This window comes from Sparus aurata, chromosome 11 (genome assembly GCF_900880675.1).
Source record: "Sparus aurata chromosome 11, fSpaAur1.1, whole genome shotgun sequence".
NCBI lineage: Eukaryota > Metazoa > Chordata > Actinopteri > Spariformes > Sparidae > Sparus > Sparus aurata.
The window spans coordinates 32,650,825-32,669,655 of NC_044197.1; the positions used below are offsets into that span (position 1 = coordinate 32,650,825).

Genomic DNA, 18,831 nt, shown 5'->3' on the forward strand with positions numbered 1-18,831 from the left:
GAGGAGCATAACAACAAGTTTAAGGTGTTAAAAATAGTTGAACTCTGGCCATGTCTTCACATCAAATATTACTGCAGCTATGTTACCTGTTGTGCTTGATAAAGACTGGTGTCCCAACTGTATCTTCCAGCTCTGGCTTTTTATATTTTTAATATGTTAAATGTTTCTGTCCATTCATGTTAGACTCAACAAAGTAATGCAGTCCTCTCATTTTGTTTTGTGGATTTTATTACAATTGTCATTGACAAAACTGACTGTGGGTTCTGTGCTATTGTTCACATCATGTTCAGTCAATTGATCCATGCAGAAAAGCAGATTATAACATGTAGTGCGTTTTAACACAACATATTGACAGTGTCCAGCAAGCTTTAGGGAGCAGCCCTGCTTATTTTCCTTAAAGCTTAATATAATGTTTCATAAATGTGTAGCCACTTCCTCTGATGTGAGTGGAGGTGCTATGCCCTCACTATAGCACAGTGTGGGAAACCCTGGTCATACAGAGCATTGGACTTTACCCCAACTTAACAGTAGGAAGTACTGAACAGATTTTGCACTTCATATGTTCACTGTGAAAAATGGCATTACATTAATTAAAACATTGCCCAGATACTTGTGATATATTTGATTAAAAAAAATGTTTTAAAAAATGTTACACACAGCTATACTGTGTGTGGAGATGTAAAATTTAAGACAGATCAGATGGCATCACTGAATAGCACTGGAAATGTTCACATATTTAAACAAAACTTAAACTTAAACACATATACTGCTGCCATCCTTTATGACTTCAATTACATCTTGTGAACATTTAGAGGGATTTCCTGCACACAGCCATGTAGAATTAATGTACATGCATGATAAAGTGAGTTTATCAGAGGATTACGGATTTCTGAACAAGCTCAACGGGGTTTTCTCCAAACTAGTTAGATGCGATTTAGATTTTCATACGATTACATTCTGATTGGTTTAGAGCTGGTTGGGCTAACTGATGAAAAAACTTAACACAAACACAAATATACCATTCTGGTTTGAATTGATTGATTCATGGTGTTTTTAGTTGGGTTTCAGTTCTCTGACCTATGAGACTAAGTTTAGTAAATGTGTCTCTTGTGCTCCAGGGCTTTTTATACATAAAGTAACATCACTCTTTGATATGAAGCTTTCCTTAATGCCGCAGTGAGTGATGGAAGAGTATGTGAGCAAGAGGATTTTCCTCAAATGAACTCCCTCAAATAACTTTAGTTTTCTTCAACTGTTGCTTTCTTTCTTCATGTGTCAAGAATGGTCACAATGACATAAGTTGAAGTAAGTCCAGCACTGATCAGCTCTATAACAGTCCTGTCCAGAGGTTATAGCAGGCAGTGTTGATGACAGACTCAAGATGATGATACATGGATACCAGCTGAGGAGGAGGGCTGCTGCTGGCCTGAGGCTGTGATGGCAGTGGTTCACGAAACACAACCTTTAGACTCTGTGGGAGCAAGAGAACGGAAAAGAAACATTGCAGAGACGTTTTCACATCTTAATGTTACAATAATAATCATATCAGTATGATAAACTCACTGTTTTTCCAGCTTGGCTGTCCAGAAAGACTAAAACAAAGCAGTCGGTGAACTTCTGGTTCAGAACAGCCTGAAACGATTTAAGAGGCATGGAAATAGATTAGATGGTCATTTTCAAAGGAAAACCGTCTACTGACGAGGATTGTCAGAAAGAAACACATTTTTGGTGACAATGAAAAGTCAAATGTTAAAATGTTGATGGGTATGATAGGAACAGAAGGAGCACAGTATGCAAAGCCGCTGGCTCTTGGAGTGTTTTTACCCTATATTACTATTTGAAAGTTCCTCCTGGGCACCCCTTAGCTAACCCATACCATGTATCAAGCAATCCCTCCAGGAAGTTGCAATGTGCTGATTGCAACAATCAAAAGCAAATTCAACCAATCCCTTCGAAATCTTGGGTACACTGTTTGTCAGTGCAGCATTGTGGTGGAACACACATGACAGGCATCAATCAACAAAGAGTGTTCTACCACATAACACACCTAAAAACACTGCAACATCTCCCTTTTTTTAGAACAGCTGCTACAACAATCCCCCCCCTCAGGACAGTGTATGTGAGTCTCAATCTCACATACACTGTCCTGCTGCCATAAATACTCACTAGATCACCCTATTGTTGGATTTTTTGGTAGGGCAGGTGTGGTTATTATTAATTAATAATTATTGATAATAATTATTAAAATTAAGTCATCAGAATTAATAAAAAATAATGATCCATTCAGTAAAGCATGACACCACCCTGGAATCAGGGACCAATAACCTGACTGAAAAGAGCCTCAAAAGAAGTGTTCACTTTAAATGTAAATATTTGTAAAAAACATGTTATAGTGGTACCACAGGACAACTGTATCTAATGTTATAGTAGTGATACTATGGGACAACTGTATCTAATGTTATAGTAGTGATACTATGGGACAACTGTATCTAATGTTATAGTAGTGATACTATGGGACAACTGTATCTAATGTTATAGTAGTGATACTATGGGACAACTGTATCTAATGTTATAGTAGTGATACTATGGGACAACTGTATCTAATGTTATAGTAGTGATACTATGGGACAACTGTATCTAATATTATAGTAGTGATACTATGGGACAACTGTATCTAATGTTATAGTAGTGATACTATGGGACAACTGTATCTAATGTTATAGTAGTGATACTATGGGACAACTGTATCTAATGTTATAGTAGTGATACTATGGGACAACTGTATCTAATGTTATAGTGATGGTTAGTGTTGATAGTGAGAGAGAAAGAGCTAATACTCAGCAGAGCATTGCAAAGAGGGAGAAACAGCTGTGCAGACACAATACCTGCCTTCCTGTCACTCAGCAGCTGGTGAACAATATCAGGCTCGAATCACCTTTGGCTTATACTTGACAAGAATGTGGCTTACTGGATGCTCGTACTGCGGGAAGGCTTTAGCTAACACTTAAGCTCCACAAACTGGAGAGGCCAAAATCAGCTCATCATGAGCACAAAGAAAAGCAAGCAACAAATGGTGTTTCACAGTGTATAACTAGCAGTCAACTCGGCGGTCACAAACACACACAATGCAGCTGAAATGCATACAATATACATATAATATATATATGTGTGCTCCCCTTTAGCAACAGCTGCGCAGGTGAAAGCTAATGCTTCCAGCAACACATTACAAGGGGACTGCAATGAACAGGCATGCAGCTGTTTTTATCTTCTAATCTACACGTATGCGTCCATTGCGGAACTGACGATGTGTTCAGGTGTGCTCTCAGTCAATGGGAGATTGGAGTTTTCAAACCTGGGGGGACTGCGACAATCAGGCACCACCTACTGGACATAAGGGTAGGTACACTTTCCTTAGCTTACCAGGATTTATTAGTTCAAGGAGGTCGCATTTAGGCTTTGGTCTATAGGCAGGATCCTCTGTTGTTGGAAACCATGTGGTGAGGGTCCCAACGATATATGGATTCATCTGCTGCGGAAAATAGTACCCCACAAATTCCCTATTTACTCAAAACTGTGTGGACAGCTGTTTTAAGGAATTACTAAACCTTTTTTTTTTTTAAAAATGAAATATGTAAGTGAAGTGTAGTAAACAAAGTATGTCTGCAGTAAAAAACAACCTTTCAAAACCTTGGAGTCCACTATATACTATACTATATTACACTATATTATAGTACTATGCTATAGTTCTCGCTATATAAATGTCTGATTCCAGTGAGAAACATGCTGTCTTCATTCAGGGACTACTCTTACAGAGGGTTACAGAGGATAGATAGAAAGCTTCATCACATGGTGCAACAAAAATCATCTAAAGCTCAATATCAACAAAACCTGTGAACTTATGGTGGACTAGAACTGTAGGTCTGGAAGTTCATTGAGAGAAACGAAAAACAGATTCGGATAACATATGATGAAGCCAACAATCCAAAATGTGGATGATATACACACATTAAACTCAGCAGCGCAGAAGATGTCTACAAACAAACTTTCAAGGTGGGCACTCAAGAGTTGTACCACCAGGCAGTGACTGACTAAATGTGAAGCCTGGTCACAATCTTCTGTGGGTACCAGATCTATGAATTTGAATTATTACCAGGAAAGTGTTTTTGCAGAATGTTTGATGTCACAGTGAAGTTCACCTTTGCCAGTTTAGATATAAAATGTAATAACTGCATAGTTTTATTCTAGTGGACATTGTAGGGAAATTCGTCATAATAAACACTGAATTTTTGAGGTGTGGGATACCATGTTCACGAGACTGGGACGGACAACGTGAAAACATGATGCCCATGGCTATCACCAGCACGGAGGCAAAAAAAAAAATGTGTTAATAAAGTGGATAACAGTTAAAGGATAGGAGTGACAGGTCAGGCTGTAGTCATCAGTCTCCAGAAATTAGGCAAATTGTTATGATCTTGAATTTGAGTAGTCTCATCATCATCAAATCATCAATCTTTATTTATATGGCGCTTTTCATACAAAAAAGTATCTCAAAGTGCCTGACAGAAATGTACAAACAACAGCAGAAAAAGAGAAACAGCAAAATAAAATCAAGAGAAGAAAATTAAAAGAACCCAACCCACCTACCCCCACAGACATACACACTTATACACACACTCACACATTCGCACGCAGACACATAGACACACACACTCACATCCACACATACAGTAGCTGTCACAGAAGAGACATGGCTGGGCAGCGAGACCTGTTGCATGGAGGAAGCTACCTCCATGCAACAGTGGGGGCCAGCCACACTAGGAGAGATCCCGGTCCAAGGCCGCAGGGAGCACCGCCACAGAGACCACCCCAACCCGGGCAGAGAGGAGGCCCCACACCAAGGTGCAGAGCCCTCTAGTCACCCGGGCCGGAACTGTCCAAGGGACAGCACCCCACGCGGCCAGACCAGAGACCACTCCCAGTCTGGCAGGCCCCCATGAAGAAACACTGGAGATTAAAAACTGATAGACTAAAACAGTAAAATAAGGCAAAAAGCGTAGAAGCTAAAAACATAAGGGACTAAAACATAAAAGCATAAAGGCTAAAAACACGAACTCAGAAGGACCTGATAATTATCCCCCTTCAAGATGAAATAAATCCCTCCAGAGTCCTTTTTTACATTTCACACTGAGCTCTCATTGTTTTTAAACTGAATCCCCACAATTTATATCATGCAGAAGGTTGAGGCGGACATGCTGGAGTTACCAAACAAAAAACCAAACCACTAAAAACAAGGAAACACCAGTTACACATGAATGTTTCTGACCATGCTTCATGCCCGCTCACAGAAACAAAACAGTCATATAGAGCATCTCCTTACCAGATACTGGATAGCGTTGTCGTCGAAGTGTCTGCAGCTCTGAGGGAAGCGGTTCAGTAGGACTTTGATCAGACTCTGATACCAGGCTGGACTCAAGGTGAGGAAACAGTCCTGCAGCAACACAACACACACTTCTATTTCATTAACCTGCTTGTCATTCATCATAAACCACATCGAAGGACAATATAAAACATAAGATGGATCATCATTAATGAAGTCCATCTGCTGTTATGGTTGCATGACATCAGCCAACATTTTGTTTGAGATACTGTGTCTTCTGATGACATTTCTCTCTCTCCAATTCTTGGTTTGGTTCACTCCAATAAAATAAAAAGCCTTATATCACCAACCTGGTATTAGCCCTGGCTGATAAATGTGTTTGATTTGTTCAGATTTTCACATATGCATTCTGCTACCATCACAATGCTTGGGTTGAACAGAGGATATTTCTAAGTAGAATGTAAGTTGTTAAGAAAGGTGTTCACAGTCTGCAGATTATCCACAGTAACAGGGACAATGTTCCTGTTTAACCCCTGTATGGTATCCAGGTCAAATTGACCCATTTCAATTTTTTTCAAGAAGAACAATGGTACAAGTATACATTTTTTCTACCTGAAACTCAGTGGACTACGCTTATGTTCTGTGACAAACATGTGCAAACCCCCCCAAAAACTGAAAATTGAGCACACATGATACTATTCCCCACACATTTACATCCTTCATATGGTCTTCGGGTCAGTTTGACCCACATACACAGAAACGTAAAACACAAATCAACCATTTTTGATTACAGTATACTTGAAGTACATCTGACAGCAGCCAATCATGGTATGGCACACTTGGCAGTGCTTACCAGTAACAGGACAAATATATCAATTTGAGTTTAGTTAGAGGGAATCTTACCAGCTGTGGGTCAATCTCCCCCACCGAGCGGCTCTGCACAGCCTCCAGCAACTCCTCCAGCTCGCTGAATGACAGCTTGGACAGCTTCAGTTTGTCAAGGGCAAGGTGCTCTCCATGAAACAGCCTCCTCCACAGATTATCTCTGCGACAGTGGCCCATCGCCTGCTCCACACTGGCCTGGATCTGTCTGCAGGCTGATGCAACCTCGTTGTTGAGCAAAGGGAACAGAGGAGAGCTATAAAGTAGCCCCTGAGCCTCTGGTCCACCCCCTGCCAGAGGGTAAAACTCATTGCCATCACTAGGGGCTAAAGCTGCTGCAGCTCCAGATGAAGTTTCCTCCCAGAGTTCCTGCTCAGCATCACGTGACGCACAGGCCTCTGCTCGATCTGGGGGGAGCCGGCCTCCTACTTCGCCAGGGTCACGGTGGATCTGAGGAAGTTTCTTGAAACGGCGCATGTCGGCTGTGAGGCGGGGGAAGAGCTCTCTCTGACTGGTCATGATCACATAAAACCGCAACCTACAAATAAAGGTGGATCACACATCAGGTGATTTTGGCTTATTAAAGAAATATCAGTGTGTGTGTGTGTGTGTGTGTGTGTGTATATATATATATATATATAGATATAGATAGATAGATAGATATAGATATACACACATACATAATACATACATACACACATACATACATACATACATACGTACATGCATACACACACAGGCTGTACGAAAAAAATGTATACACACTTCAGAAGCTGATAACTCAATTGTTGGTTTTTTCTTTTCAGATTAAACCCATTGGAATTAATGATGGCAGCCAGACTAAACTTTAAAAATGTATTATAAAATGCTACTGGAAGCAGAGTCCTGCACGGGTTCAGGTACCTGCGGTTACCCAACGGGTGACCCAGACAATTTGGATGAAACAGGTGAATAATAATGTCCTGTGTCGACACGGGTGCGGATCGGGTCGGACGCCTAGAGAGCGCGGGTCGGATTTTGCGATTGTCATTTTCATGGCGGCACGTGCAAAAAAACAAAAAAACAAAAACAAAAAAATCATTAGTGACACATCTACAAAAACATGCCTGCAATTCAAAATGATAAGCATGTATATTTCATATGAGCTCATTCATGCGTGCTTGAGCCCTCCCAGAACTCCCATTCCCCACGCTGGCTTACTTTCATTTCTAAAAATTGCGTCAGTCTAATTTTGCTTCGGGTCCGGGTCGGGCATCGGTATTAATTTATAGCGGGTTGGCTCGGGTGCGGAATGTAATTTGTGCTACTGTCGGGAAACGGGTCAGATGCAGTTTTAAGTACGACGGGTACGGGCGTGTGTGGGTTTGCAAAATAAGACCATAGTTGCCAACTCTCCCGATTCACGCGGGAGACTCCCGATTTTTAACCCTATCTCCCTCGACGCTCCCGGTCAGTAATTTCTCCCGTTAATCTCCCGATTTTACAGTAAAGGAATCAAGTAAGATTGTGTCCCTATATTTGTTGCAGTATCTGGCAACCCTGGCCTGCCTGTGCGGATGAGCAGGTGTGTGATTGTTCCTGATAAATCCCGCAATCCGGCTTTTCCGACCTTTTTTTGGGGGGGGGGGGGCGTTGCGCAAGGCACGGTCGGTCGGGTATTGATAAACATAATGACATTTGATTTTGATGATGACGTGATTTTTGTCGGTTTAATATCACGAGCGAATGGGGAATTTAAGTTGCACACAGTGAAAGCACCACACCCCAGGTTATCTTGAAATCGATTATTATTGTCATTACTGCTATTTGTACCGTTGAAGTTGAGTGATTGAAATCCTCGTCATCCTATTCAAAGGCTGCAACAGGCGACTCATCGAACCGGGGTGAAGTTAGTTTCAGTTTGGATATTCTGTGGATATCGGGTCCAGCTGAGACGTTACTGAGGTTCTCCCAGTGTCAGCAGCAGGAGGACGGTCAGCTCACCTCTCAGAGCCTGGCGCTGAAACACTGAGACTGATTTAGGGACCGTCATTAAATTACTTAGCATGAATATATTAATACAAAATAACTGCTGTTTTTTAGAATATCTTTCATGTCATGTGACCCAGTGACTCCAAACCAGCTGCAGATGTATCAGTAAACTGGACGAGTAAGACACCTATTGTTATTGTATTTTAGTGCTTCCTCTATTTAATATGAATATTAATATGCAGAAATTATGATGAATTATTATGATAAATATTATGAATTATTTCTCAATAGCTTCCATGGCATGTGGCTCACTGACTTCTGAAATGCTCAGGATGTTAACATATTTTCAAACAGCAATGTCAGCTTCTACACTGCCCCCAGACTCCCCTAGTGTTGCTAGGTTATCAACTCAGAGCACAGCTGCTATAAAAAAAAATAGGGGAAACACTGTTCTAAGAATTTTGGACATGTGTGGTTTAAAATACAAGGCAAGAAATTATGAGAGCAGCCATTGAACGTGAATGCATACAAATACCAAGGGAATTGTTTCGTGATGTGTGCTATTCCATTGCTTCACACTGTCAGCAGTGTCTGGACCAGAACGGACGTCAGTTTGAGAACAGGCGGTGACAAAACAATAAAATGATGTTTGTAAATTCTCTTACATTTTGAAAATTAAATTAATTTTAATAAACACCAACTTTACAATTATTTAAAGTGTGTATACATTTTACACCCTGTGTTTGTGTGTATATATATATACACACACACACACACACACACACACACACACATACATACATACATACATACATATGTATATACACATACATACATACATACATATGTATATACACATACATACATACATACATATGTATATATATACACACACACACACACTAACTTGTCTCATCAGTTAGTGTTTTGGAATTAAGTGTTTTTCCCTAGTATGTATGTCTCTATTCTTTCCTATTTCTTTACCTCAGCAAATGCCTCTCCCCGTCTGACTGTTCCTCAAATGGAGCAGCATTATGACACACCACCAAGGACACATCGAAGTCATCATGGTGGTGCAGGCCCTCCAGATCTTTGTAGGAGCCCGAACTTAAGCAGGAAAGAACAGAAAAAAGATTAGGTTGAAATAAAGCAGCTTACATAAAAATATGTATATTCATTCTGTGATTCTCATATATTTTTTACCTGTTCCACAGCGCCACTAGAGCATATTCATGCATTTCAGGCATCCCTTTCTTGTTGTCAGAGGTGACTGTAGATTTGGACATGCGAAGTGGCTTCATGCTGTACGTGCTGGCGTGGTCAGTGATGTAGTTATACAACTGATGAGCTGTTATCATCCTTGTGGAGATGGAGAAGCTCCCTGATGAACAGAAGGATCAGAGGGCCTCACAAGGTTAATCACTACATCCCAGTTATTCCTGCCCCATCCACAGAGCTTTTGTCATGTGAAAACGTGATGTGAATATCTATCTTTTATCTCATCAGTGAGTCAAAAGGACTCCTAGTTAAGCTAACACTGGAGAAATACACAAATACGTAGAACTAAGAGCTCTATTTTCTGTGGCAGTGAAACAATTTTCAAAGCAAGAATGATTCACTTTTCGGTTGGCTAGCGGTGAGCCATAAAGACAGCTGGAGGAGATTCCTGGCATTCAGCACACATTATAAACTAGATTCACATTTACAACATGAGGCCAATACTAAAAATAAAATAAAATAAAGATGTATTGAATATAGAGAAGTGAAATTAGTCAAGCGACACCAATCAAAATGGCCTTTAAGTGACAGTATTTTTGGTGGTTTACTCCATGATGCATGTGGGATTACCACCTATGAGTTGGGGTGTTGACTGGGCTCCAAATTCCTGCTGCTAACATATCGGTGCCAGATACCATAGCACACCTTCAGGGGTCTAGTGGAGTCCATGCCTCGAGGGGTCAGGGCTGTTTTGGCCACAAAAGGGGGACCAACCCAATATTAGGCAGGTGGTCATAATGTTGTGCCTGATGGGTGTAAAGTTTTCCTAAAAAAAAAAAAATCGTTCTTTGTGTAACCTTAATTATTACAGCAACAGCTACCTTTCTGTACTGTGAGTTATTCACATGGTATTCTGATGTATACATTCAAATAATACTTTGATCTTTCCAGCACAAACCATTAGTGATTCCACAATGATTCTGAATATCAAGAGCAACTGGAGTTGCAAGGAAACCTTAAAATACTGTATAACTTTATGACTGTATCACTATTAAAAAGTTACCTTGGAAGACGTGGTTACGGCCAAATTTGGGAATGTCTGGGTGATGGGAGATGAAGTCGTCGAGGAAGTCCGTGAGTTGGTAGCCCTGGCGTAGAGTCATATGGCAGCCGACCAAGTACTGATGAACCACTCGCAGGTGGAAGTCGTAGCTGAAGGAGTGAACATGCATCAGGTCCCGTACCTTATCACACTCCTCAGTGAAGAGCATGGAGAGCTAAAACAGAGGGATGGACAGTAATTACCAGCACAGAATGACTAGCAGACAGTCACAGAGCAAGGGAAGTGACAGTAAACAAGCATTTTCTCAACTGCAGAAGGTATTCAAAACTGAAGTCTGCCCATTTTTATGACACAGCTCTTTCTGGAAAATTATGAGATTCTGGAAGATGAGGCTTTCGTCCTCTGAATGGTTATCTGTAGAATCTTCCACTGGTGAACCTGCTTTGCATTTGAAGGGGTTTACCCCTCCTTTCCAGCTGCTCCCAGCTTTGACTGCTTTGTGCTTTGCACATTGCTGCTCTATGGCTCCCATTGCTTCCTGTGTGAGAGCAGTTTGTATGCTTATCAATATTAATCAGATTGAAAATAACATCTTTTTTCATTTAAATCTAATCTCAAAAAGGGATCTGACAAAAGCATTAATTGCAAATGTAAATATCTGCAGTGAGAGGCTACGGTGTGCAGTTATTCACAGCACAATAATAGTTTGCAGAAAGAACTAAATGCTTCTCCTGGGTTTACTTTCATCTGAACCATTTGGCTGGAACAGGTACAATTGGGCTTAATCAAATTAAAGAGGTAAGAATTACAGCAGAGCTTTCTTAAGCTACAGAAAAAGCCTGTGCCTTCTGTATATCTGTATGTGTCTGGAGCCTTTCACCACCTTTTGCTGTGTCTACATTTGCTCAGAAACAAGCAATGTGTCAGGAAACTTTTTACTCTCATTACTACTATAACTCTTTCTATGGAACCAGGAAACCACTGGGACTGCAGACATTTCTGTAGCTGGGTAGTTCATTTCCTGTGTGTGTCCTCTTGACTATCAAGATAACATTTGATTCATGTTCTAGTTGATTAAACAAACTGTGTATCTTTGAAGGGAAACAATTGTTATGTGGAGTCACAGGGCTACAGCTTGTCTCCTGTTAGCATAACTTGGTGGAAGTGAAGTTAATGACAGTGGCTACATTGATGGGGATAGTCTGTAATCATTGGGGTCATATGAAAAGAAGAGAGTACACAAAGCAGGTTGATTGAAAAGAAACAACATTCATGACAGGAAAGCCTAAAAATGACGACATCCACTAACATTTCTCTTTAAGGTTGCAACACTTTTGTCCTGGAAAAACGGAAATATTTAAACATGTCCTCTTTACATGTACAAACACTGGAATCTTTTATGGCAGCATTGTACAATATCAGCTACAACTATCTATCTGTGAACACACCACTACAGTAGTCCGAAAGTTAGGTGTTTTTTTTTTTTACGTCTTCCTTGAATAAAAACTGGTAGTGAGCATCATAGCAATGATTTTCATTAATATAAAGGCCATGAGTCCAAGTTTTGGAAATGTTATAAAAAATTACAAATCATGGTAAATTCACATCACAGATGTCTAATTAAAATCACATGCTGTATTTTGACATTTCACATAACTTTTACCTCTGCTACTTCCTGAAAAACAAGGTCTGTTGCTTTGTCATATGATTATGTTTTTCTTAGTACCTCATTTCAAATAGTAGTAGTTTTTATCCTGATCCATGAATGATGAACAGTGTAAAGACCAGGGACAAAAAACAACTAAGAAAAATGAATTAAATAGTGGGAATTTAGTCAATAAACCAACATTGTGGCTTATATCTAGGTTCCCTACATGTAATATTTTATTCCACCTGTATGTTCCCTTATCGTACATTGGGGTCAAAAACTCTAAGACTGCTGTTCAAGATACTTCTATTTTCTTTGCATTTTTAACTTCTGAGAAACTTTGTGCATGCTGGAACAGCTGCTCTATGCTTAGAATAACAATTTGACTTCTGACACAACCACTTAACTCTCTGAATTATCAAACTTTCTGATAATTCCAGGGTTATGTAACAGTGGAGGACATTTTAAATGTAGTCTCAGAATTTTGGACTCCATTGGACGTAAAATAAACTGTGCAATTGTTTCCATCTTTGCAATTGCTTACATGTGAAATGTAAATGTGCCAATATGTATATTTAACAAGTGAAAAATGGTGTATCACATGTGATCAGAAAGTAGGATAAGCTCACACAAAACTGAAAATTCAGTAATTAACTACTCACATCCGTGCTGTATGGAGCAATTTTGTTCTTTCAGTTGTTTCTTACATTTTAAAAGTCCCAAGCTTTTCAGGGGTTTAGGAATATAATGCCACGCTCTCCAGAAATATTTTGTGGATGACCAAACTTCACCTAACTTTCCATCAGTATGGGAACGTGTAGAAAATGACTAAATTTTCAGTTTTACGTGAACTTTTCCATCAGATCTAAAAATATTGAAATCAACTACCTAGCTACTATACGTGCATAATTACTCGTACAATGGAGCTCCCCCCATGGGACGCAGACCTCAAAGTCCCAACTCTTTTTAACGCATCCAATCACTGACTTGCACTCCATAGTTTTGCCTAATTTGAGCCACTGGGTACACTTGTAGAGTTTAAACAGATGAAGCCCTAGAAGTGAACTCTGGGTAACCACACAATTTTGTTCGCTCATGTGTAGTTATCGACACAGAGGTAGGACATCATGATATCTACACGATTTTTACAATCTATCCACACAATTGTCTATAGCGAGCAGAGCAGCAGCAGTTTTCAGCCCCGTGTTATTCAATGATTGAACATCTGAACCCAAAGAGATACTGAAACTGAAAGACGTACAAGAAGACCTGACTCGTGGCAACCCCCAGACTACCAAGGATGCATCAGAAAAATGGCAAGATTATCAGAGAAATGGCAGAGGGCACAATAGTGGTTGCACGGACACTGAAAATCACAAGCTTAGACACCCACGACACCCAAACCAGCAAGCACAGAGACTGACAGCCTATTGGCAGTCAAGGTGGAAAAGGAAATCACAGGGGAGCTTGATTCAGGCCTGAACTAAAAAAAAATAAATAAATAAATAAAGACATTATATAGGACATTTGCCTGAGAAAAAAAACAAGCTTAAAGAGACAACATCCAGCTTACCCTGGAACTTGCTTTACAGTCAAGTTGTGTGTTGCAGCAACTGTAGCTCCCATAGGTATGAAAGCCCATTTTATTAAACACTGAAACCTGTTCATTCCCAACGTGACAATAACACAGACATGTAGATTTGTAAAGGAAGAGACCAGCACTGATGGCAGCAAGCAGAGCATTGGGGAGGGGTGAAGCCTGATTGTAGTGGGACACCCCTCCCTTGAGAATGGCCGGGACATACCGCACAGTCAGATACTGGGGTGGCATCGGGGAACGGCTTGCAACGAGGTTTGGAGAGGAGGCTGCCCTGATGGAGAGATGACATGAGGTGGGACTAGGCAGACAAACAGACACACAGACAGATGGATGGGAAGGGGCTGAAGATATACTACCAGAATAAATAAGAACAAGGTTTTAAATACTAAAAAAGAGTACAATGACATACATTACACACACAGATTAGAGCTGTGGACCTTTATTTGATTAAATTGGTGTTCTGAGCATAATATAGGAAAATCATATCAGCTGTTTTCACATTTTACTCTGTGTGGAAAGGATTCAACTGACTTTTTAAGTAATGGAGAAGTTAACTAGCTATATTCATTCAGTATCGCTACCATGGCAATCACCTATGCATAATATCATCTTTTTGATTATTATTTAGTAGCATATTGTCAGAGCAGGAGCCCACTGCTTTCTTCTGTGCTGTTGAGTAACACTTTATTGTAACATTCTTATTAATGGTAAATTTAACTAACTTAAAGGCCATGACTTTTATAGTATATTTAGACAACACCACTAAGGTTACTGGAGCGGACAAACCCTGGACTCATAGGTAACATTTATCATTAAATAAGATTTAGACATTGTTGCAGAGAATTGTGATTGAAAAACTGCACGCATTCATAGGAGGATTGCTTTTGGCTTTAGAGAATTATAAAGACAATCTGCATCCTCACACATATAAAAGTGATAAGATGAAGGACAGAAATGTTTTAAAGTCCGAGAGAGTAAAATGCATTAAATAGGTCGGATGTGTCAAATGGTCCACACTGTAGACCAAAATAGATCAAAATAGTAATAAACTTTGGCCTGGGTGATATGGCAGAAAAGTCTATCATGACACTTACTGATGGAGCGATATCAATAATTATTAATGATCTGTCCTATTTTCATCATTAATAAAGACAAGGCCAAAAAATATTGAATTTAATCTCTGTAATTTGAATACAACCAGTTTATCAAGGCACACAACACAAGTACTATTTTTATAAATGCTGCTTTACCAGCAAGCTGACCTGTCCTTTTTATTCATAAATTCCTCTCCCTCAGCACTCATATTCTTACTCCACTGTTACAGGGTTGTGCTTGGATTTTTTCTTGTGGTTGGTTCGTTAAACAATAAGTCAGCACCCGAACTGATACAGGGGATTAGATTAAATAGGCTTTATAATGTTATCTATCCTGTGCTCTTTAAAAATGTCTTGTTCTTTATTTTTACTTTTCTCAAAATGTCTTGCTGGCCTATCTTGGAGGCATTTTAGTGAGGCTTCTGATTTAAAAAAGAGAGGCAGAGGGAGCGGTCATGTCACACAGTGATGCCTGAAGCGTAATTAAAGCTATGAGTTATGTGCACATACTTGTGCTATGAAATTGTAAAAATAGTAGCTATGATTATTTTAAGAATATGTGTGCATTGGTGCGACAAACAGACAACATCTCACTTAGTTTGGTTTCTAGCCCCCTGCTTTAGTAGATTCCATTTCCCCCTATTGTAGCAGCAGGGAAATGAAGGGACCATTAAGGAAAAGAGAGAAAAATAGGAGGTGAGTTGCAAACAGGTACAATAATCAGCTGTTATTATGTACCTCTCCATACTCATTGTGTTGAAAGCTTGCAAAGAGCCAGTATGTCCGCTCTACCTACAAACCCTGAGAAAGTCCTGCAGTAAAGAATGGCTTCGGAGGATGAGTGATACTGAGGGGAGCGCCAGAAGACCGGGACAGAGGCCAAATTAGTCAGTGTCTTTATTGGTTAGACTACAGCTCTTAACCTGCTTATCAGACCACAAGAAAAAAAGACATTACCAGAGCTACCTGGTGAGTTAACAGTTTACAGGCCGAGTAGGGCTGGTCTTGTGAGAGCTGAGGTAGGATCCATCTGAATGCCTCACTCCCTGATTTCTGTTGTCAGTCACATGGTGATGGTGCAGCTGAACAACACACCTGTTAAATCATTGGCTGTCTGCATATAACTCATATCACCTGGAAATAATAAGTTTTTGTTGAAAATGCTGATTAAATGAGACAGAAAGGGATGTTTTAAATTGGCCGCAGTTTTATCGGTAGCTGCAAAACCTCTACTGTGTAGGAAGAAGAGTGGATTCATTATTAGATGTGCTTAAAGTATAAATAATTTACAATTTACAACCAAGGTTCCGAAAAATTTGGGGATGTGTTTTTAAAGTCTACCTGTGTTTCACTCAGTGGTGAACTCACCCCATCTTGCTTGTGAACAACTGAACCTTTCGAGGATGCCCCTTTTGTACACACTCATGATACCTTAGCCTGTTACCAATTAACCTTATTACCAATGTATACGGGTTTTAGGAGCTTTCCACAACTTTCCCAGTCTTTTGTTGGACCGGTCTCAACTTGTTTCATTCAAACAAATAATTCCCCTAAAACAATAATAATATTTAATAACTTACTGTGCTTAAGATGTTGGAGAAGGTTCTCAGTCACGCAGGTCATGGTATTTCAAATGCTATATCATCGGCATCTGGACTTGTTTCTAACTTAATGCAATTTTTCAAGTTTTATACATTAAAGTAATTCATATGTAATGCATTACTTTTAAGTATAATACTTGAAAAAAATCATTAACATAATCTAAGCAGACTTGGTTATTCAAATTCTTTACATCAACTTAACATGATGGAAATACATCACACTGCTTTAAATTGTATATTTTACGTAGAAGCTCAAAAACACGGAAGCATTATATGTAACTAAAATAGATGAAGTCAATGTCAGAGGAAAATTACTTTTTTTTAAAGTATATTTTTTTTGCCTTTTGGCTTTATTGACAGGACAGCGGAAGATATGACAGGAAACAAGTTGAGAGAGGGGGGGAGTGATTAGCAGGAAAGGGACTAAGGCCGGGAGTTGAACCCAGGTGCACTGCAGCGAGGTCAAAGCCTGTGTACATGGGACGCCCGCTCTACCCACTGAGCTAAACGGTGCCCTGGAAATTTACTTTTGAGTGTTAAAACATGTTGCTGGCTTTAAATCTAAAATAAGCATATGGTTGGTGAAGTAAAACACAACAATGTATGTTTTGTGACATTGTTTTCAGTTGAGTATATTCAAAAAGGATAAACTAATTGTCACATCTATTTTTGTTCATGTCTTGGCAGCCATTAAGGCCAGGTAAAAAGTGACAGCAATCAAACTTTTTAAGAGTCAGGGTTATTACTGAGGCTATGCAAAAAAAAACTACATAATATAATCTCCCCCCCTGACAAATTAAGTGACACATTTATTAGCAATAATACAACCCGTTGTGAATTTCCACCACTAAGTGGCGCTATAATCAAGGAAAGTGCGTTTTGGCTTATAACTCCCATATACTTTATCACACATTCAAAAACCTTATATCCATACATTCAATGAATTGGCTTGAAACTAGTGATATATCTGATGTTCTGATGATGATTTGAAGCCCAGTGTCTTTTCTCTGACGAATATTGCTTATATGGAACAAAAAGGCATCACTCTGGAACACCACTGTACAAACAGGGACTTAGTATCACTGGATACCCAATATCGAAGGACTCAGTCAAGTTGCTGTTCATGAGCTATAAACATATAATGATTGGAAGAACATTTTTAGCAGAATATTATGATGTCACAGTGCATGTAACCTCTGACCGTTTGGATATCAAATGTCATAATTTCAATTTCATCCTACGGGACATTTGTGTAAGATTTAATCATAATTATTATAGATGTAACAATACTACAAACCAATGGTACGATGTAATCACAATATATGATTCTGTCTGTGTAAGCTAACAGTTTGAGTCAAGCATTGCCAAAGAAACCAACAACGCCAACCAATAAGAAACGCAGTAGGGCGGGACCTATGAGACCAGTTCTGTCTTCTTGAGCAGAATGATTGCACCCTCCACTCAAACAGAATAATAGAATGCATTCATACTGATTGTCTTGTTAGATCCATCAACTTTTCGAGCAAAATAGCCATATGGTAGGTTGGTAGATATTGTCACAGTCCCACAATGGTATCACAGCATTACTATATTGAGATATTGTGAAATTCAGTGCATCGGTTCATCCTAGAAATCATCGCATAAATTCTTGAGTAATGGCCAAAAATGTGTTCGAGGTCACTGTGACCTTGACCCCTGACCTTACCTTTATTAACAAGTGTAACCCTATTGGAGTTTAATTCACCCTTGACTAAGATAAATCTTCCATTACTATCTTTTTCTGTTGATATTAATTTGAAGTTCAATTTTTTTATTAATAAGGAAGGCAACCCCCCTAGCTTTTGTGTTGAATGAGGAGTGGAAGGCGTGTCCCACCCAGTCCCTCCTTAGTTTGACATGTTCGGCATCGGGAAGGTGAATTTTTTTGAATAAATGAAACATCAGTGGACTGTCTCTTTTAGTACGTCAACATTTTTCTCCTCTTGATTGGAGAATTGATTCCCCTGACATGCAAAGAAATTAAGTTAGTCATGATAGTGACATAAATAGTCATTTGCAACAGATGTGACTTGAAGTAAAACTCTCACCAAAAAGCAACCAAGGCTTTATTTGTGATTGAATATGAGTCAAACCTTTGTGTAAATGCACAAAGGTTTGACTCAGTAAATCTTAAAAGTGCCTCTTTTGTTGTTATTATGCATTTACAGGAAGGTTTGACTCATATTCAAGCACAAATAAAGCCTCGGTTGCTTTATGGCGAGAGTTTCACTTTAAGTATGTTGGGAGCCTCAGTGCTTACAAATAAAATGAAAGTTAGGGTGAATAACAATGCTTTTTAATTGGAACTGTACCAGACCCCTATATGAGACTGACCCAA

General features: G+C 39.5%; 1 protein-coding gene across 4 annotated transcripts in view; it reads right to left on the reverse strand.

Moving 5' to 3' along the window:
- Positions 1 to 207: 207 nt before the first annotated feature.
- The window catches only part of szt2 (SZT2 subunit of KICSTOR complex), a 221,147-nt gene continuing 202,523 nt past the window's right edge, over positions 208 to 18,831 (reverse strand). For 3 of the 4 annotated variants that reach the window (XM_030433927.1, XM_030433928.1, XM_030433926.1), the window contains 8 exons: positions 13,965 to 14,030; positions 10,512 to 10,725; positions 9,434 to 9,611; positions 9,215 to 9,337; positions 6,281 to 6,797; positions 5,378 to 5,488; positions 1,564 to 1,632; positions 208 to 1,471 (listed from right to left, as the gene is read on the reverse strand). In XM_030433927.1, the coding sequence (XP_030289787.1) occupies positions 1,328 to 1,471; positions 1,564 to 1,632; positions 5,378 to 5,488; positions 6,281 to 6,797; positions 9,215 to 9,337; positions 9,434 to 9,611; positions 10,512 to 10,725; positions 13,965 to 14,030 (1,422 nt within the window). In that variant the 3' untranslated portion in view covers positions 208 to 1,327. The remainder of the gene's footprint in view (positions 1,472 to 1,563; positions 1,633 to 5,377; positions 5,489 to 6,280; positions 6,798 to 9,214; positions 9,338 to 9,433; positions 9,612 to 10,511; positions 10,726 to 13,964; positions 14,031 to 18,831) is intronic. The other variant, XM_030433929.1, reaches the window with a different exon arrangement.